Consider the following 21,290-nt stretch of genomic DNA (forward strand, 5'->3'; position numbering starts at 1 on the left):
CATGCACATTTACATTGGTAGATTCTCACTGAAGGCATCAAAACTATGAATGAACACATGTGGAGTTATATACTTAACAAAAAAAGGGGCTTTTGTTTTATATTCTAGTTTCTGCTCTGATTACTGCTCTGCACACTCTTGGCATTCTCTCGATGAGCTTCAAGAGGTCGTCACCTGAAATGGTTTTCCAACAATCTTGAAGGAGTTCCCAGAGGTGTTTAGCACTTGTTGGCCCCTTTGCCTTCACTCTGCGGTCCAGCTCACCCCAAACCATCTCGATTGGGTTCAGGTTCGGTGACTGTGGAGGTCAGGTCTCCACTTTTTGTTAAGTACATAACTCCACATGTGTTCATTCATAGTTTTGATGCCTTCAGTGAGAATCTACCAACGTAAATGGTCATTAAAAATAAAGAAAACAAGTTGAATGAGAAGGTGTGTCCAAACCTTTGGCCTGTTCTGTATGTCTAAGTTGAACTGGAGAACTGAACCCTTTCTATGGGTATGTTGGATCAAGCTCTATGATTACCTCCTGGGTCCTTATCAGGATTGTACTCCAACGCATTGCTGCAGATAAGGTCGACATCAACCAGAAAGTCTCTGGCAACGAGATACTTCTGGGTGTCAATCTTAGTCATGATGGTGGACAGGTCCATGGGCTGCCGGATAACCTCCAGATAATCAGACACCTGACAAAGAGAAAGACAAAAGTTAAAGACCTCAAACATTCCATTCGCCATCAATTAATTTCTTATCAATGTCAGGGAATACCATTAAAAATTGGCCCTGCTATGGTGATCATCATAGGGTCATATTTTAAACAAAAAAAGCGCTTTCCCTCATGAGTAATTTCCATTCATTTGTATTTTGAAGAAATATAGGGAAGTGCTAGAAAATATGTTGCATGAATGTCATTATTACTACATTCCATCAGGATTCAAAACTCTGGCTTCAGGAAAGGTCAATTCAATTAAAGCACTTTAACCCCTAAAAGCCTTGCAGTGCTATTAGTGAATGGTTTTCAACCCTGCCTAAAAGCTCTTCGTGTAAGCCCAGGGTGGGGGTTCACGTACCTCCTCGATATCCACAGGCTTGGTGAAAACGACAAAGCGCTTGTCGGTGGCCAGCCTCCGGGTGACGTCCCTGAGAAAGAGGCGCAGCTCACGAAGCGTGTTCTCCTCATGCTCTTCCAGCCTCTGCTTCTCCTCAGCCGACAGCTGCCTTGGGCCTGGCGTTTCCGCCAGATCTAGCACCTCCAGCTCTCGGCCTGTAGGGTGCAGCACATAAAACTCTGATTACTTCATATAATAAGTGTCGAGGCCCAATTATTCAAAAATATGTGACCGCAACATCATATATATATATATTTTATACAATATGAACATTTTGTTTCCAGATTGCAAAACATTTTCTACTTATTTCCACCATCAAATAAAACAATGAGTTTAGGAAAAACCATGACACAAGCACATACACAATATATCTATGCATAAGGCTTTCATTTTAACAATAATCTGTGTACTGAGTTGAATGGTAAAAAATATTTACCAATATAGCTTTAACCTAAAGTCATACTTTAAGAACAGTAGCCGCTTCACAGCATTATATAATGTGTATGCGGTGGGGGGTAGGAGGAGAAGCTGTGCATTGTGGAACTTATCACTTGTCCCAAAGTGGAGGAGATATGACAGACAGCTAAAGCCAGAAAGTACAGATTTCCCCCCCGGTAGAGATTTATAAAGACTTGCTCTTTTATTCATGAATGGGGAATAGGCATCTGATCATTATATACGGGTTCTTCATGAGACTGGGGTGTTTGTACTGATCTCAATTTACAAGAAAAAGAACATTCAAGAGTAATGTTACCCTATTTTTAAGGCTCCAAACAGGAATAAATGATTCAAATATGCATAGACCCTCAGGTTTGCCTCTATCTCCAAAAAACACAGTGGTCCAAACTGAATACTGTGTGAAAATATAAACATCAGCAGCTGAATAAAACACAATGACCTACATGCTGAACGGCAATTTCCCTAAAAACACGAAGCACTATCTGCCACCCAGCTACAATAACCAGCTCTCAGCAGCAGAATCCGGCGTTCTGGCAGCACAAGCGAGGTAGCAGTCGCCCAAACTGTGAGCTTAATTATTACTAATGGCATGGGGCTCGTTTCAAAGGAGTCTTTCGTCCTCAGGTCTCACCAAACCATTGCAATAAGAAGTCGGTCGGCCTCCTGTTTCTTATTTGGCAGGACCCTCGACTGGCTTGAAGGAAAGGCCCCCTGCCTGCCATCGACAGGGACCCGCCTCACGTCCCACATTTACATTTGAAAGCTCCCCTTGCTGCCTTCCTGGCACCCCACTGAGATGGAAAGGACCTGAACATGTCAGTGGACTACATGGAGAATGGAGGAATGCAGGGAGGCATGCAAAGATGGTGCAACTCACTGGGATCATCTTCTTGCAACTATAAATGTTGTATGAGTGTTTCGACTGTTTGCATTGTTGGGAATGAGAGGACGATAACAGGGAACTGATATGGACCTTGGAGAATTGGGCACAACGATAACCGAACAGTAGGGAGAACATAAATGTTCACAGGCTGGAATGAGGAGTTGCCTTAGACCTAGGCGTTTCTGGGCAGGGGCTCTCATTATATTCATAATGAGTACCAACATTAAAAAATAAAAAAAACATTTAACTGGTTAACTAGTTTAGACAGGAGGCTATTGTACTCCCAAAATGAATATTACTTATTATTTACAATCATCCACTGGCAGTAGTCATTTTGGACTAATATGGCCCATGTAAACTGGACATTATACTGATGTTTTGCTATGTGGGGCAGGAAGTTTGCTACGTGGGGCAGCGGGTTAGGAAGCGGCTCGTGCAGCTCTGGTCTGCCAACTACCTCACTTGTCACTTCGTCACTTTAAACTTACCTCTGTTGCACTACATGGTTTTGCACTCTCCACCATGTGCCCTTATTTGTATATGGTGTTTTTAAAATTGTATATTGTGTTTTTTTTTTTTAATTGTATTTATACTTTGTATTCAATGTTACTGTTACTGTTTTTGTATTTAATGTTACTTGTATGGGTCAGAGAGTAACGTAATTTCAATTCTCTGCATGTCCTGCACATGTGGCAGAATTGACAATAAAGCTGACTTGACTTGACTTATTGAAGGGTTGCGGGTTCAAATCATGAACAGCCAAGGTGCCACTGAGGTCTCCTTGATCAACGTACCATCCCCACACGCTGCACCTTTCATGGCTGCCCACTGCTCACCAAGGGTGACGGGTTAAATGCAGAGGACACATTTCGTTGTGTCACCGTGTTCACAACGGCAAAAACAACCACTTTCACTTTAATATTTATTTTAAGATAAAAAGGAATTGAAGAGATCTCTTTTCCGTCGGTTCAGAGATTTGGGGGGGTGGGGGATACTGTACTTATAATAGATGAAGATGCAGAAGTCCACAGTTATGTGGCCAAATGAATGTTAAAAACACTGATGTACCTGACAAGAACAGTGGGGACAGAGCACCATGCTGGTCTACATGTCAAGTACCAAAGCACAATGCTCTGCAGGGAAAAATGAGAGCCATTGGCAACTTACCTGGAAGCGAGAGACATTTTAGATTGTAACCCTTCTTCAGGCTTTCACAAGAAATCACAAGAATTTCTCTGAAGCTTATTTCTCACTTGGCTAGTTATTAATCAGGCGATTATGAGTGTTTAATAAACCCCTGAACCAAGAGAGCTGATGAAACTTTAAAAGCCCGCTTTCCCTTCACCCCAAAGGCCCTTTGCGTACCTGTGTTTCTCCTCTGCGGTGGCGACCGGGCAGCCTGAACCAAAATGAGGTCACTGAAGAACTTCCTGCGATCCTCTTCCCCCGGCGTGGATAGGCACACCACCTCGCCATATGTTCGGCTGAAGATTAACTTCACCTGCAGGCAGAACGGACAGTCTGTCACCTCACCTATATAGTCACCAAATGAATCAAGGATCTGAAAATGTTTCAAGCAGCTTCAAGGACTTCAATAATTTGGCTATACAAGGACACAAATTAGGGCTGTCAGTCAATTTTAACGAATGAAACGGCACATTTCCCAATGAATTGATACTGATTCATTTTTAATACTACAGCTTGCTATAATGACAGAGACAAGGCTCAGACAGGGTGTAACTTTTGTCTACATAAAAATGTGGTGTGTTTTCAAATATTTTCATCTTTCTACTCTGCATCTTTATGTAGAAATTGGTGAATTGCAGGATAAATGATGGAATGATCAGACCCCACACAGGAATAAAAAAAAAGGAGCTGTGTTAATTGTGTTAATCTATTTTGCTACATTAATATTTAAACTTTAAACACAGCAATTAACATGATTTGACAGCCCAATTACAAATATGCAGAATACATATTATGTGTAGCTATCACACTTTAAGACTGTTCTAAGACAAATTCTAATCTAAACTTTGAGTTTATTTTGGGTGGTAGTAGCCTAGTGGGTAAAACACTTGCCTATGAACTAGAATACCCAGGTTCAAATCCCACTTACTACAATTGTGTCTTTGAGCAAGACACTTAACCCTAAGTTGCTCCAGGGGGGAACTGTCCCTGTAACTGCTGATTGTAAGTCGCTCTGTATAAGGGCATCTGATAAATGCTGTAAATGATTTTGGATTATTATCTTAGTTAATATGCATATTTACTAATAAACATCAAACTTTGCAGAAACTGTATGCTTTAAATTTTGTAAGGACATTGTCTTCTCAACAACATACACATTTAATATATCAGAAACAGTGCCATGACTAAAGATTTTTGATATTGATCTCTGGATATTCTCACACAGGAGTCAGACAGACAAACAATGGGTTTCTCTCTTAAGCCACAAAAGGGAAAAAACATTGGAAGGCAGAGATAAAAAGAAAGCTGAAAGAACTTGTCCAACAAACAAGCAAAATCAATTGAGTCAGAAAAACACCACAAGAAAGGCTAACAAAACAGTATCGCCATAGGGTAGTCAACTCTCTCTGCATGTCTACTTGACTTGTCCCATTCCTTAGTGTGCAATATACACACACCCATTATATATACATACACACACACAAACACCCACACAGTACAGGCCAAAGAGAGTGGGGCAAAAAAGTTTTTAGTCAGCCACCAATTGTGCAAGTTCTACCACTTAAAAAGATGAGAGAGGCCTGTAATTTTCATCATCGGTATACCTCAACTATGAGAGACAAAATGAGGAAAAAAAAAAAATAAAAAAATCCAGAAAATCACATCCTCTGATTTTTTCATTATTTATTTGCAAATTATGGTGGAAATTTAGTATTTGGTCACTAACAAAAGTTCATATCAACACTTTGTAATATACCCTTTGTTGGCAATGACAGAGGTCAAACGTTTTCTGTAAGTCTTCACAAGGTTTATATACACACACACACACACACACACACACACACACACACACACAATATATGTATATATATATATGTGTGTGTGTGTGTGTGTGTGTGTGTGTGTGTGTGTGTGTGTGTGTGTGTGTGTATATATATATATATATACACACACACACACACACATTTTATTTCTGTTCTCTGTAGTTCCAGTTAAAGGTTTTTCCAGTTAAATGTTTCAGGGTGCTTCGATTTCTTTTGTCCAAATCAGCTGATGAGGTTTGACCATGGTATTATTGTCCTCTTGGTTTAGTTCCCTTTAACACAGGGAAAAATCCAAGCGAACCAAAATGTGTGGACATGATGGAAGTAAAATTAAGTGGGTTGGCTGTTGCCCTGTTGATTTTATATTATATTACATGAATTTACCACTTTAGGCAAAACATACATTTTGAAAATGTAGTGCGGTTACATCTTGAAAACAATATACTGATGCACTGGAGTAGCCGAAGGCGCATAACAAGACAGAGTAGGTGGCGTGCATTAATCATGTAGAAGTGTGAAAAACTGAAGATGACTGAAATTTACCCATAATTCACTGTTCAAATCATGTGATACTTGTGTTTTAGTTTGGTACCAGAGTTCGCAATTTGATTCGAATCGAGACCACCTCTTTTTGTGGGTCTTTCGATCGTTTTGATGTGCACCTGAGTGCGACTACTGTATTCATGCCAGACAAAATGAACCGCACCAAGGGGGAAATGAAGCAGAGTTCGATTGAAGCGCACTAAAGCCTGTAGGTGTGAAAAAACCCTCAGATCCATGTCTGAATATATCTTCAAGGAATATAGTATTTCATAGTTTGAAAAAGGCAAAAACTTTCCAGGATGCTGATATTTGCAGGGGTGCTACACCAGTAGAATTGGATAAAATTAGTTTATCATATTTGCATATGTTGCATAATTAAGATATTTGCACTGTCTTCTTTAATCCTGGTTTTTATGGCAACATTGTCCAATGAGTTCAGACTTCTACCCCAATCTTTCAGCAGCGTTGGTGTGACAAAGCAGCCTTATCCCGACCAGCCATGCGCCTCCTCCATTGTTTACTTCCTCATAGGGTGAATCAAAGGCCAGCTACAACCCAAGAAATATAATTACAGCACAGAGAATCATAAAAGGAAGCCATAAAATGCTGTTCTACACCACTAAAAAAAGCCATATTATGGTCTCGCTGATCACTGCAGAGCAATAGAAGTGTTGCCCTGCTTGATTGATGAGGCAGTCACTCCACTTCAAACTGCACCTTGCCACGAGGCTTGCAGCAGGTCAAGCAAAACACCTCGCAAGTTGAACCAGAGTCCTGTCTTTAAATGGGCCATGTAAATATGGAAGTGGAAAAAGAGAGGATGGGGGGAAAAAACATCAAGGCATCTGAACTCAGGATCCCATCAATAGAAGATGATTGACTGATCTCTATCAGGTTGTTTTTTTCCCCCTCTGGTTATTCTAGGAGTGTGTAGAAAGTAACCTGATTGAGGCTATGGGGGCCTGTATGCAGAAGAGCTGCCTACCTTAACATCTTGCCCAAAAAAAAACAGGGCAGCAGTCAAGAGGGTTCAGTTTGAATCTTACAAAAAGTGGGTTTTGTTACCGCTCCTCTGGGTTCTTCCTCCAAGAACAAGAGAGCAACTGGCAGTCTCCAGAAACAAAGATGTTGGACAAAAGTCTTCAAAAAGAAAACTGAAGATGAAGGGCATCCGTACTGGGTGGAAGGTTCCCCTGATGTTGCCTACTTCTTTAACTCGCTAACCTTATCTGAGGTGGGGGTTCCACAGGAGACGTCTTCCGCTAGGGCTGTTTCAAGGTCACCTTAGGGCGTGCTGCTTGATGATGGTTACGCAGGATACGAGAACCCATCCAGATGCCGCGCTGAAACACGGACTGACGAAACTCCACCAAATCAAGGAGGATTCAGCCTAAAGGTACAGGAATAAGCAATTTCTTTTCCTGGTAGCTCATAGAGGCAGTAGCACGGAGGGGGTGTGTGTCTGAGGAGATGGCATGATGGGAGGAGGTTGTACTGGCACCTCGCCTCGACCCGTTGTGCTGGCAGCAGCAATTCTGTCTGGGGTTTTCTTTGGGTGGGTGGGGGCGCTGTTGCCACTGCATGTGATGCTGTTGAGCCCAGCCACAGTAGCAGATGTTACCTCCTTGCCCCACTTTTACTTGTCAGTAGTGAAGATACAGATTATACGGACTATATTATTTTTGTGTGATGGGGGTTCGGTACTTTCATTCGAGGCGTAACAAGGCCTGACCCTTATTGAGCAGGGCTGCTGGGAGGACAGCTGTCACCCAGAGCATGCCAGAAAGTGATCAGGTCTCAAACCATGCTACTGAGCCAAAATCGTAATCACATAGAAAATGCACCAGAAACACAGGAAAAATATCCCCTCCTGTTTATCCCGCTGCTCTTGTCTAATGTACCGCCATTCATACAAACACCCCACATTGTAATCACCTCCGTAAAAAAAAAAAAAAAAAATCAAGTTCACTCGTTTAAGATTCTTCAAGATATATATTTATATATTTGCATATAACATGAAACAAAGACCAGTTTGGTTTGTGTGTTATTATTTGTCGCTCAATGAGGGACGCCTGATTAATGGCAACTTCCTTATTCTGAATGATTAATACCATGTCTGCCATTTCCTCACAAGCATCATTAAAGATGGCTTTTCCTTCCTGTTTTATCTATCTATGTAAACCCCGAAGACACCTTTAACCTTAAACTAGTGTCTAATGCCACTAAGGGTTTGTCATAATGTCGCCCGAAAAATGGATTTCCCTTCACTTTCACAATGCCACGTCTGGTGGGGAAAGAAAGTCTACAGTTGAGGGCACCTCAACTTTGTTCAAGAGTACATGAAGGACCCAAAAAAAAAAAAAAAAAAAACAGGGTGCCTTTTGTTCTTCAGACAGGGAGAGGTCTTGAATATTTTTCCTCTTTTTCTGGCTGTTGTATTGATCTGCTCTTCAGTAGTGGACCCCCTGGCCAGATTAAGCACAAGGCTCTTGGACAAATAGGAAGTTTTCCAAGTATGGGATTATTCTGATGGTGTTCCTCAATCACCAGGCACCACAGGACCCCTTTAAATCTTGGGAGATGAAGGGAAGGGATTCAAATGCTGCCACAAACATTGCTGATTCTCCATTAGCTCACAGTCCAAAGGCTCCTCAAAACGTGTGTGTCAGCTCTGGCACTGATATATATTATATATGGTTTTCTCCATCACACAGAGATAAGCTCAAGAGGCCAATCTTTACAGGGGAGAAATAAAACTGGTCAATTTTAATCCCAGAGTAATCCTTTCAAAGAAACACACAGAGATTTGTCAAAATGCCACTGGTCATTGGTATCTTGGCTACAGAAATGTTAGCAGGGTAAAGTTTGGTGGAAATGCTATAGAAGCGAGCTCTAAAACGTTTGCTGCTGTTTCTAATTTTAAGGTCATTCATTCAAATATTCAAAAATATGTGAAAGTGATTTGAAAGCTTTTCTCATTGCGAAGTGAAAGCAAGGTGATTGTCATTGTGAAACACAGCACAGCACACCGTGCGCACAACAAAATGTGTCCTCTGCTTTTAACCAATCATCTTAGTGACAGTGGGCACTGATTACGGGGTCACTTCCTTAACGACTAGGCCACCACTGCAGTGTGCTTGATGATAGACAGCGAAACAACGAAACCAATAATGTAAGTGAGCAGAGGGCAGTTTGTGGGGACGGTGCTTTGCTCAAGGGGACCTCAGTGGCACCTTGGCAACTCAGGCTTGAACCCACAACCCTTCAGTTACGAGTCAACTTCCTTACCCGCTAGGCCACCACTGACATTCCTTAACTTTGATTCAGATGGATAAAAGAAAAGAAATTGAGTTTTTCATTAAACCAAATGCTCCATGTCACAGGTTCAAAAAACTAGGCGTGGTTAGCGGATTACTGTGCACCACATCCCGTTTTACGAATATACCAGTTAAAAAACTGAAAGGTAGGTCTATAGAAAAAGTGATTGTTATTACATTGCAGCACAGCACATGGTGACACAACAAAATTTTTCTCTGCATTTAACCATCACCCTTAGTGAGCTAACCTCTAGGCCACCAACTGACCCACAACCGGCATCATGAGATATTTGTACACTGCAAACAACAAGCAGTTTTCACTGTCAGCACACATCTGGCAGGCATTTTCACCCAGCATATCGCATTCCTGTCAGGACCCCGAGTATGATTTACTACAGTTAAGAACAAATGTATATGCTAATACATATTGCAGATTAGTGACAAAATGCTACTTACATTAACATCTCTAATTGACTTATAATACAGGTAACAAAAATATTTTAATGTACAAAACTAAATAGCTGTTTAGAGGTGTTATTTTCCTGCCACAAAGTGTGAAACAAAAGCAAAGCATTCTGAAGGTTTTATGTATTCATTATGCATGTGTGGGATCAATGGTTTCACTGATACCAGGCTTGAGGTGTATATGGCTATTGGTATCGTAAGGGAGGGAAACTTATTAGGTTTATTCTGGATCTTGATTAAGCAAAACATAAATATCTGGGCTCTAATTTAATAATGTTTTACATTTAAAAAATGTAAAAAAAAAAAAAAAATCACAAAACACAAACATTAACTAATATTTACTTAACATCTCAGCAGTATCTCCTCTCTGTCCCCCCTACATTAAATCTGTTTAATGAACACATGCTGATGATCCAACAGCCCCTGCCTGAGTAGACCCTCCCTCCCCACAATTCCTTTCCCTCCTGGAGAGCCTCGTGTCTTCCGCAGAGCCGAGATCAAGAGCTTCTCCGCCAGGCCACCACCCCACCCTCGGGCAGCCTGCTGAGCGGAGCCCAGCACGCAGCAAGGGCTGCTGGGAGCGTATGAGTGACAGATCCCAGGGTGAAAAAAGGGTTCAGTAACACATACCCTCCAGTGTAATTAGGAGAATTTTTCTTTCATAGTCTGAATATAATGCTAATTAATTTAATATCATTTCTAGGTTTGACCTTGGTATGAAAAAAAGGAGAGAGTGGAGCCAAGGGTTTTAATTCTAGAAAATTTAACGGGGCAGAAAAGAGACGGGAAGGGTAACGTAAGTGGGGTTCCATTTATAACAGAGCTGTGTGCACTTGCATTTACACCTGCTTTCTACTCTTTGAGGAAGATTATCAGTCTGTGTGTGTGTGTGTGTGTGTGTGTGTGTGTGTATGTGTGTCCACTCACCTCCTCGGGGAGCTGTGTGTAGCTGTTTTCAGCAGTAGCAAGGATAAGGATGGGGCTGAAGGAGGGGAGGTCCTGCAGCAGGGTGAGGAAGGTGTTTTTCACCGTCTCGCTGATGGCCTCCCACCACTCGTTAATATGTGGCATGTACACCACACTGGGCACACTCCGACGTGCCTCCCGCAGCACCTGGCACACACACACACCATTAAGTACTAAGGAATCAAATGCTGTAATAATAAAATTAGTTTCTTGCTAATTCCCTTTCCCTCACAAAACCACAGCTGAGAGTTTTTTGCCCAAATTTACAAATATCATTAGTCAAGAACCAAAAAGAACACAAATTACTATGTCCGAGCTAGAGTTTGATTTACTGCGGCTAAGTACAATTATATGATAAGACAAGAAAAAAATATGGTATATTACCAAAATATTTAGAAAAACTGAACATTTTTATGCTAATACACAGAACAGATTAATGATACATTTCACACATCTCTAATGCTATACGCCTGTAACTATATGTCTTCATCTCACATATTCAGACCAGTACATTTTTATAATACACTTTATAGTAACGTAGTGAGCGCCTCGCAGCATCGAGATACACATACACATGGAGAAACTTTGGAGGGGGTACCTGAGCACATGACTCCTCCGGGGTCTTGGCACTGACAGAGTAGAGAGTGGGCAGGTCCAGCCGGTGCACTGAGAAATTCTCCAGCCGATGTAGCACCGCAGGGGCGAGGTGGGTGCTCTGTCCCAAGCCCGGTGGTCCAGTCAGCAGCAGCCGAGGGCGATATGAGGTGGGCTGAGCGTAGGCAGATCTGTATGTGCACACACACACACACACACACACACACACACACCGGACATAATACATTTAGAATTTTGCGGATACAAAATGAATACTAAACGGCCTAATGGCCTGAACTAATTTTTCCCAAAACAAAGTATGCTAACATGGGCCAAATCAGGTTTAAATTTATAATCTAGATAATTTAAACATTAGCAGTTTATTGCCAGATGTACAGAGTACAATATACCAAGCAAATTACAATAAACCATTAAATCTGTTGTCACTAAAATCTGAAGCAATTCCAAAATAACCCAAAAGGTGGCAGCAACACACAACCAGAATCATTTTAAAGACCAAAGGTGCTAAAACAGGCCCTAGCAGGGTTTCAGAATAAAACAAGCAGGGCACTTCACATTAAAGCTTTGTGACGTTACTCACGTGGTAATATGAAGAAAGGGTTTATGTGAAGGAGATGATTTCTTTGGGGACGCTGACAAAACGTCATAAATGGAGGGAGCACCAGTGTCATTCTCCTCTTCACTACAAAAGTCTTCCTCTAGCAGCTGATTGTCTGAGAGGAAAGAATAAAAAAATAAACCAATCAATAAATCAGGCAATGAGTGGCAAGAGAACCTGGTTTGTCGGGGAGTTTTTGTACCATAAGGGGGGTCCCTGGTGCCTTGCTCGGCATGAGGGAAGACCCGCAGCACAGAGTGCAACACCTGGGCCAGCGTGGCCTCCAGCAGGGGCTGCAGCAAGGCTGGGAGGGCGCGGCCAGGCGGGGCCAGCGCGCGCTGGGCCGCCGGGACGATTGAGCGCAGGGCGCGTTCAAAGTCCTGAGGGCCCAGCACGATGGAGCCCACGTCCAGCTTGTAGCGCTGGCTGGCACCGTAGATCTGAGGATAGCGCCGTCGGAGGGCCGCAAGCGCCGCCTCTGTGCAAAGTGCTTTGATGTCTGCGCCGCAGTAGCCTGGAAAGCAGGACGCAGATTTTCATTTAAAAAATCCAATGAAATGAATAGACATTTGGCCAAAAATAGATTAATGAACACAAAGTAGAATATTTGTTGGATTTAATCAAGTGGTTTTATAAAGTCTTCTTCCCCACTGATTAGATCTTTGGTCCTGCAAGTCTTACATACCCATGGCATTATACAAACAATTTCCATATCATGACCACCATTAAACCTGACGTATTAATACTTATGAATATGCTTAGCCGGGTAGGTTTTTATAAACATGATATTACAGTAGAAGTCACTGTGATCTTACAGACTGCAGAATCAGTGTTTCCACTTAGAGACACATTTCCACCAGTCCCCAGTTTGGTTCAGCCCGAGCTAGACAGCAAGTCTGCGGGTCATGTATAGTGTGGTACACAAAAATACATCAATCGGAAGGCAGGTATAACTAATTGAAAAGAATGAATTGAAAAACCATGAGTGCATATTTGGTTTAAAAAAAATTACTAAACTGAAAAATGACTAAAACCGGAATGGGGACTGGCTTTAATTAACTCATTAAGAGTGTGCACATACACCCAAGCATGATTAATTAAGGATGTGATCAATCAAGGGGCACTGAAAACTGGGCACAACTTTTGATTAACTGAACTGTGATCAATTCCACTCATTAATTCACAATGAATTGTACAGTAACATCAGCGCGTACAAATACAAGCGACATAAGCTAATGATTGCAGGTTAGCCAGAATTAGAATTAGCTTACAACCTAGAAAAAGCTCACGGGTCACAAAGGTTTGTGCACCCTTGCTAACATATTTGTTACTGTGTGAGTCTGAGAGTTTCTCATGGCCTTTGTTAATGATGATTGAGGTGTGGAACATTGATAAAAGTTGTCTGAATGTATTTTGTGTGGATTTTTATTTTTTGTGTGGATTTGTGTGGACCTCTCTTTGTTGGAGCGGTAATAGAACGGATATGTGGACTGGCTCAGGGTCGCACAGCATCTGTGTTTTATTGTTACTGTATGCCACATATAAGGAGTAATCCAATTTGGGTCAGGAGGCAGAAAAATAAAAACTTTAAATGACCTTGACTTTTACAGTAATTTCCTACAAACTGTGATGGTTCAAACTCATGATCTTATTCTTTGTAACATTTTGGCATAAATTCAGTTTGCCAATTTGTCTTACCGACACATTTTTCTGCCAACTCCTCCACAAAGGACTCAGCAAGCTTGGGGTTCCAATCCCTGGTGTGGATTCCCAGAATGTGCTTTCGGGCCTAAAGATGACATATGATGGAAAAGAAAGAATGAAAGAAAACACCTACAATATAACAACAACTAGAAACACAAACACAGCCTACAGTTTTGACTATGGAGAGTAGGCTTCGTGGCTCTGTCGGGAGAAACGCTGGCGCTTTGAGCATGAAAGATGCTCGGAGACAAACTACAAGAACCCATCAATTACGCAAACACACAAAGCATCACTGCGCCCAGATCATCAGACTGCTACAAAGTCAGAAACCTTCATGCTTTCGACAAAAGAAATACAAAAAAGTTTGAAACTATCCTGTCAGAGCCACCAGCGGCATATCAAAATGATTAAAAGCATGCATGCACATGTATATGAGGACAGACATGCTTTATTCAAAGCTGCTTGTTTCCTTACTAAGGTGCTGACAGCACAGTAGGGGGAAGAAAACTCTCCCCAGGTGATCACAGGCCCAGATTATGCTGGACATGCAAATGCTAGAAATGATAATTTACTATTATTGACCTAATTAACTGCACTTCGCCCGCGTACTGCACCTGTCAGGAAGACTCATGTACCTTTTTATCAGGCAAGTTGAACAGAAACTCCCGGTCGAAGCGTCCGGGCCTCCTGAGAGCGGGGTCAATAGAGTCGATTCTGTTTGTAGCACCGATGACCACTATCTCCCCTCGACTGTCCAAACCATCCATCAAAGCCAAAAGGGTGGAGACTATAGAGCTGTCAATGTTGAGGGGAAGAGAAAGAACCAAACAGAAAAAGATTACAAGTGTGAATTATCATATCTATGGCTGACAATGGTATCTAGGCAGAAGCAAATGAGTAAAACACCGCTGAAGTGAGCAGTGGTGAGCAAGTTCAAACCTGTGGATCTGGTCCTGTCTACTGGAACGAACAGGAGCAAGACCATCAATTTCATCAAAAAAGATGATTGAAGGCCTCATAAGGTATGCCTACAAAACAAGAGGAGTAGGCTTGTCATCATGAAACCAAATTCACAGTTTGGAGGTACGAGTGCGGTTTGAGGACAGCTGGAACACCACCTGGACTACACTATGCTAGGCTAAGAGTACATCAGATCACTTTACCCTTCACGCTACCGAACTTTTTGAGTCAATAATACACAACTGATCTTTCACCCCTAAATTGTCAAATCTCCAAAACCATGGTGTCACAAAACTAGTCAAGTAGTAGCCAAGATCAGGTGATGAGCATTTTTTTACCATGTGATTGCTGATCACCTACCAATCTGTAGTTTTTGTGGGCAGGAACCTCAGTGTATTCATCTGTACCTATGTCTGAGTGATGTCTAATGACTTAGGGATAATTTTCGGAGAGCACTGATCTTCTCTGATCATACCTGGTCAAACAGAAGACGCAACTGGCGCTCAGACTCCCCCACCCACTTGCTGAGACAGTCCGCACCCTTCCGCATGAAGAAGGACACCTTCCTATCACCTTGGCTGCACTCATTGGCTAGCGCCCGCGCTACCAACGTCTTTCCTGTTCCAGGGGGTCCATAGAAGAGACAGCCTCTGCATGGATGAGGAAAGGTGTGAAAGAGAAAAAAGCAACCAAAATGAGACATATGAAGACATAACAGTCAAAATTACAGAATGAATATCTGTTAAACTTATGCAAATGCTTGCATAATATTTAGCATATTAGTTTGGATACTAACCTTGGAGGTTGGATTTTAAACTTCTCAAAGACTTCGGGGTACAGCAGAGGGAAAACCACCATCTCTTTCAAAGCCTTGATGTGATTTCCAAGGCCTCCAACACTGTCAAACGTAACCTGTTAGAGTAAAACACTTTTAGTAAGATCGCTACTGCCGTTCGGTCTAGAGACTAGAGTGGATTTGAAGGCCCATGCTGAACACTCCTCAGTCTGCTTCAGCTATTTCAGTCTTGTTCAAATAAAAAGGGATAAAACGAGTGTGCTTATAACAACGTTAAACTCACTGAGGTGTCGAGGTTCATAGGGTCCACGTCAGCCAGGCTGGCACCGACTTTCACACGATCACGTAGCCCCCCACTGGCCAAATCCTCGGCCCGCAAGTTCATAGGCAAGCATCTACTCAAAAAAAACAAAACAAAACAAAAAAGGATATGATAATAGATATGATAAAAGGGGTTAAAAAAAAAAAAAAAAAAAAAGTTACAGCCTCCAGAGTACAAAGAACTTTTATGCTAAATTATGTTGAACTTCTTTTATTCATGATTCATCCCTTTGTTCCACTCACCTTGATTTAGATGCATCAGATGCATCGTGCAAGAGCTGCATTATCAATGAGGGAGCATTCGGCAGCAATTACAGAAAGAGGCTGTACAGCTGAAACAACTTCCATGACTAAACATCTGAATCCCTGAACAGATCCAAAACACACTGTCCTTTCTGCAAACCTCTGCAACTGAGACGCCAGCACTTGCAATTTAAGCATGCGGTTCCTGGATGCTCATACAAATGCTGCGCAGACTACTCAAGTGCATGTGTAAGTAAAGCAAATCACCTGTTCCGCGCTCTTGTCATGCTTTTGCTCTTCCTCCTCTCAAAGCGTTCCTCGTCAGAGGATGAAGTTGTATCACTGCTGTGGATGGCATGTCTCTTTATTCTGCCAAAAAAAGTGCACATTGACATTGTAAAGTATTCACTAAAGATTAGGTCTATAGGTCTATTTTCATGTATATAGAAATATTCCAAATTGCATCAAAATACAATGTAAATGTTTTTGCTGGACTCAGATCTAGTTTTTGGCTCAATGTTAAACACAATCAGAGAGTATATTTATTGATTTCAGTATAATTTAACTTAAATGTACAGATCACCTTCTGGGCAGAGGATGCAAGGATTTTACATTTTACAAATACACGTGGCAATGCAGCCTGTTTCTTACAATATGGCAATTAGCAGCAGCCACATTTTTCACTCTATTCAAGGAAGCTACAAAAACTACAGATCTGTTAAAGTGAAGTGATTGTCACATGTGATACACAGCAGCACAGCACACGGTGCACACAGTGAAATTTGTCCTCTGCATTTAACCCATCACCCTGAGTGAGCAGTGGGCAGCCATGACCGGCGCCCGGGGAGCAGTGTGTGGGGACGGTGCTTTGCTCAGTGGCACCTCAGTGGTACCTTGGCGGATCGGGATTCGAACCGGCAACCTTCTGATTACGGGGTCGCTTCCTTAACCGCTAGGCCACCACTGCCCCATTCTAAGTGCATTACCATTCTAAGTGCAAACATTCATCAAAAAAGGCCTGAACTTTGTGTCAGCACCTTTGTACACCGAATGAAAGCTCACCTAATATGGCTTCTTCGTCTTGCAGGGGATCTATGGGTATCAAAAAGGGAATTGTTGCTCTGCTTTCTGTTCACAGGCTCTGAAAATGAAGAGTTTGGACATCATTAAACCAAGTCACAATTCTTAAGCCCAGCCTAGTTTTAAGTCCTGTTTTAAAATACTTGATATGCATAATCATGAATCTGACGTTCTAAAAACAAACACACATGTACACAATGGCTTAGTACCAAGAACATTATTGAGGAGCTCGATTTAAAGGCTGATCTGAACACAGACAGAGCCTGTTTGTTTATTTTGAGTGCACCTTTACGGAAAGATTGAAGAAGCCGACAGAATGTAGTGGTACCACTTTAAATCATGCAAGTGACGCAATCCTTATAGGGAATACCTATTGGAGGTGCTTCATATCGCTGCACAGTCTTGCGTTGCCTGAGGTTGTATGGCCGGTCATTCTCTTCCTCTGCCTCCTCTGCTTCATCTCCATCGTCCTCTTCTGCATCTTCATCATCTTCATCATCGTCCCCCTCTTCATGAGATTCTGAATAATAACAATAATTAAAAAAAAATATCCACAGTCTTAGTCTGTACTTATATAAAACTAATTTTTGGAATAACAGATTTTTATAAGGGGGAAAGGAATACTTTATTCACTGAGAAGTAATATTAACACAGGTGAAGTGAACGTCACTCATTATCTCCTTAATGGATTAAACTAATTAGGAAGCAAGGGAAACATGCCCTTTTAAGTGCAATGCTTTGCATTCTGCATGTCAAATTTGACACAGAGCACCTACCCATGTGGTCACCGATTTTACAACTACAGCATTTATCAGACGCCCTTATCAACTTAGTCAGTAGTTACAGGGACAGTCCCTCTGGAGACACTGAGGGTTAAGTGTCCTGTTCAGGGACACATTGGTAGTTAGTGGGGTTTGAACCTGAGACTTTGTGGTCATCTGGTTCATAGACGAGTGTGTTACTCCTTCATGAAAATAGTCTAGTCCAGGGGTTGGCAACCTTTCATCCTTACACTGCTGCATTTACAAAGCAGCATTTCAAAATATAACTGTGGTTTGCAAAATGTAGCGTTTAAACATTCATTGCGTCATTGGCTGTTATCTTCATTTTTTCAGAGAGAGAGAGAGGATGGAGAATGATTTGAGGAACAATGAGTTTGAGGTGTTCTCCAGATCTCAATCCCATCAAGCATCTGTGAGACATGCTGGAGAGATGAGTCTGATCCATTAAGCACCACCTCACAACTCCCGACTGCTTGGTGACAGGTACCAAAGCCTACCTTCAGAGGACTAGTAAAGTCCATTGAATCAGTGCTGTTTTTGTGCTAGAAGGGGTACCTAGTCAATTACATTCAAGACTGCCCAACATGAGACATGTGGACAAGGTCGCTGGTCAAGCGGGATGACGAAGGGGGTGGCATTCATTTATGCAGATTTCAGTCTTTTTGTGCAAAAAAAAAAAAAAAGTGACTGAGTATTTTTTTGGAAATGTTTAGTCTACAACGGTTATCAAAGAAACTAAGGAAAGGGGAATCTCAAAGAAAAAAAGAGGACACGAAAGCAGTCACATTGCCGGGATGAAAAATGCTAGTGTAGTGCATTTTTTTTTTTTGTGTTTAGGTGACCGGTAGGACAGCGTGCATAGTGATGGGACCCCCTTCACTTTCATAAGACAGTGGTTCCATGACAGAACAAGCAGCATTTTCACTAGGCACACCTTCACCTCCTTCCTCCTCTTCTTCCTCCTCTTCTGGTCTGTCGGCCTTACTGATGACTTTATGATGGGTCTGCATCCCATATGCGTTCCTCCTTAAGGATTTCCTCCTCTTCACTCGTGAGTACATGTCCATGTTCTCCTACAGCACAGTTACAGCGAAGATCAAAACATTTAACGGGGTGGAGAATTTTTGCAATGTTGCCAAATAGATTTGAAACACATTTGCAACCAAATTAACAGTAAGAGTTCGAATGGCCGTGGTTTAAATGCAAAAATCTCTATTGACATTTAAAAAAAGCTTTTTTTTTTTTTTTAAGTTAATGCCTATGATTTATTTTATTAAATTTAATTAATTCTGAGGGGTACAAGATTTTTGAAGGCCAGATGTCCATATAGAATGCTTACTAGCTCTGTGTCCGTCCACATCCTGAGACGCTCAACCTCACGGTTCTGCCGAATGCTGCTGATGTTGTCCATTTCCTGCAGAACCGCCTCTGCCGTACTGGCAGACGAAATTCAGTCAGTGATATAAATGCACACACTTTCTTACATATATAGTCAAATATATTCTAAAGATCAAAAATTATTTTATGCCTCAAATAACCCGAATTGCTATCAATTAAAGGGTTGCGTATCTATCTATAAAATGTGCATTTTCCTCCAGAGAGGTAGATGAACAGGTGTCTAACATAGCTGGTCCAAAATGGCCAAATTGATGACTCCACATCATGCAGGACTCCCCACTTCAGCTCGGGCTGAGCCATCTGTTTCATACCACAGTTCAGCCATGACTGAAAGTCGAAATGTCACTTACGTCATATCCCAACATTTACCACTACTGACAAACATGAAAAGGGTGCTGCAATTCTGACTTAAAATTAATTCACTAGTAGTTCTACATCATATTACCCATGTTCAAATGTCCATCTCTTTATTGGGTGGCAATCAATTACACAATTATACTTTACTTTACTTTACTTTATTTGGCAGACGCTTTTATCCAAAGCGACTTACAATGGGAAGACACCAGCAATTCTCGTTCGATTTCTATAGAATATCAAGTATACAAACTAAGAGCCCTGATAAGGCTTAGACTTGTCATTGAAGAACATGCTCGGAGAGTGTTGGGTGCTAGACTAAGAAAAATTATAATGTATTTATACATTTTGTATTTGTTTGTTAAATGTGTATGCATGTGTATGTGTTAAATTTGTCTGTAATATTTTGGAATAAGAGGGTTTTCACCTTCTTCTTAAAAGTGGTGATAGTCTCGGCTAGTCGTGTGGAGGAGGGTAGGTTGTTCCACCAGCCAGGGACAACAACGGAGAACAGACATGATTGGAATCGGAGACCCCGTGAAGAAGGAATTTTTAGTCTCCTTTCGTTTGCCGATCTGAGAGAGCGTGTAGGAGTGTATCTAGGTAGTAGTATACGATCAATAGCCCTAACAAAAATTGGTCCGCCTGATTCATAACTCTCAAATATATATTGTTGGATTTGTTAAACAAAGTGAAAGTGGTATTTAATGTCTACTAATCACAGCATCAAACATTAGTGTTCATGCAGACAACCCGTGGGCAAATTGCAAATTCATGCAAATGCAAATTCAACCTGCGGTTACCTGTTTACCAGCTGGTCGAATAACAGGCTCTGGTTGAGGTGCTCAAACTTGCTCTTCTTCACCTGACAGCTTCTCTTGACCCCCACATGTCCATTCATGTGGGAGTGATCATTGCTACTGCCCTCGCCTCTCTGGCTCATACGTGCTGGAGGGAAACGAATACGCTGAGAAACTTGAACCGTCTAATTGAGGTTGTTACACGGGTCGTGTAAATGTTCTCTGGCACAGCACTTCCACATCCTGGGAGTACACTTAATAAATATTTTACATACTGTGTCACTGAGAGGACACACAATCATTAGAGTTACAAAACCAGAAGCTGTGAAAACACTTACTGTGTCCGTTTTGCAGGGCACCCGAGGCCAACCTTCAAATAAAAGGACAAAAATATTATACACATAAAACGGCATCTGCTTTTTCGCCAAAGGCAAAGGAAGCTTTAATGATCTGATCTCATTTGAATATTACAGATGTACATCTCTGGGTGCCCACCTGGTGCAGTAGTGAGGGATGGTCCAGGACACCCTCTGACCCTTCGACTGGGGGCTGGGAGAGGAGTCACTGGACCTGGTGGCGATCTGCCTGCGGGTCCGCTTTGTTGGAGGGGACATACGGGGACTGCAAGAGCTGCTGACATCACTGCTGTGGTCCTTCTATGGGTCACACAGGAAAATAAATCAATTTGTTAAGGAGGAATAAAAAATGAATAAATAAATAAAGGTCCAACCAGAAGATGCTTGTGTAATATGGCTCAGCTGAAGAAAAATCTTCAGCATGAACTGTCACCTTTCAATGTCACATCAAGCCCCATACTTCAATGAAAAGACTGCATTCTTAAGTCTATCATTCACAAGGTTCACATGAAAGTGAAGTGATTGTCATT

General features: G+C 41.8%; 1 protein-coding gene across 4 annotated transcripts in view; it reads right to left on the minus strand.

Annotated features, from left to right (window-relative positions):
- atad2b (ATPase family AAA domain containing 2B) overlaps positions 1–21,290 on the minus strand; it is a 59,971-nt gene that overhangs the window by 36,761 nt on the left and 1,920 nt on the right. For 2 of the 4 annotated variants that reach the window (XR_003742361.1, XM_028953363.1), the window contains exons 2-22: positions 20,900–21,060; positions 20,743–20,774; positions 20,408–20,552; positions 19,192–19,288; positions 18,787–18,925; positions 17,441–17,590; positions 17,053–17,131; positions 16,258–16,359; positions 15,710–15,824; positions 15,427–15,542; positions 15,106–15,280; positions 14,610–14,698; positions 14,306–14,465; positions 13,665–13,755; positions 12,169–12,480; positions 11,949–12,081; positions 11,352–11,538; positions 10,715–10,900; positions 3,817–3,952; positions 1,071–1,264; positions 527–686 (exon numbers count right to left, since the gene is read on the minus strand). Coding sequence is in view for 3 of the 4 variants with exons in the window: in XM_028953363.1 (XP_028809196.1) it covers positions 527–686; positions 1,071–1,264; positions 3,817–3,952; positions 10,715–10,900; positions 11,352–11,538; positions 11,949–12,081; positions 12,169–12,480; positions 13,665–13,755; positions 14,306–14,465; positions 14,610–14,698; positions 15,106–15,280; positions 15,427–15,542; positions 15,710–15,824; positions 16,258–16,359; positions 17,053–17,131; positions 17,441–17,590; positions 18,787–18,925; positions 19,192–19,288; positions 20,408–20,552; positions 20,743–20,774; positions 20,900–21,060 (2,959 nt within the window). In the remaining variant the exon portion in view is untranslated. The remainder of the gene's footprint in view (positions 1–526; positions 687–1,070; positions 1,265–3,816; positions 3,953–10,714; positions 10,901–11,351; positions 11,539–11,948; positions 12,082–12,168; positions 12,481–13,664; positions 13,756–14,305; positions 14,466–14,609; positions 14,699–15,105; positions 15,281–15,426; positions 15,543–15,709; positions 15,825–16,257; positions 16,360–17,052; positions 17,132–17,440; positions 17,591–18,786; positions 18,926–19,191; positions 19,289–20,407; positions 20,553–20,742; positions 20,775–20,899; positions 21,061–21,290) is intronic. The other 2 variants (XM_028953365.1, XM_028953364.1) reach the window with 2 other exon arrangements.

The sequence above is a fragment of the Denticeps clupeoides genome, chromosome 14, assembly GCF_900700375.1.
Source record: "Denticeps clupeoides chromosome 14, fDenClu1.1, whole genome shotgun sequence".
Lineage (NCBI taxonomy): Eukaryota > Metazoa > Chordata > Actinopteri > Clupeiformes > Denticipitidae > Denticeps > Denticeps clupeoides.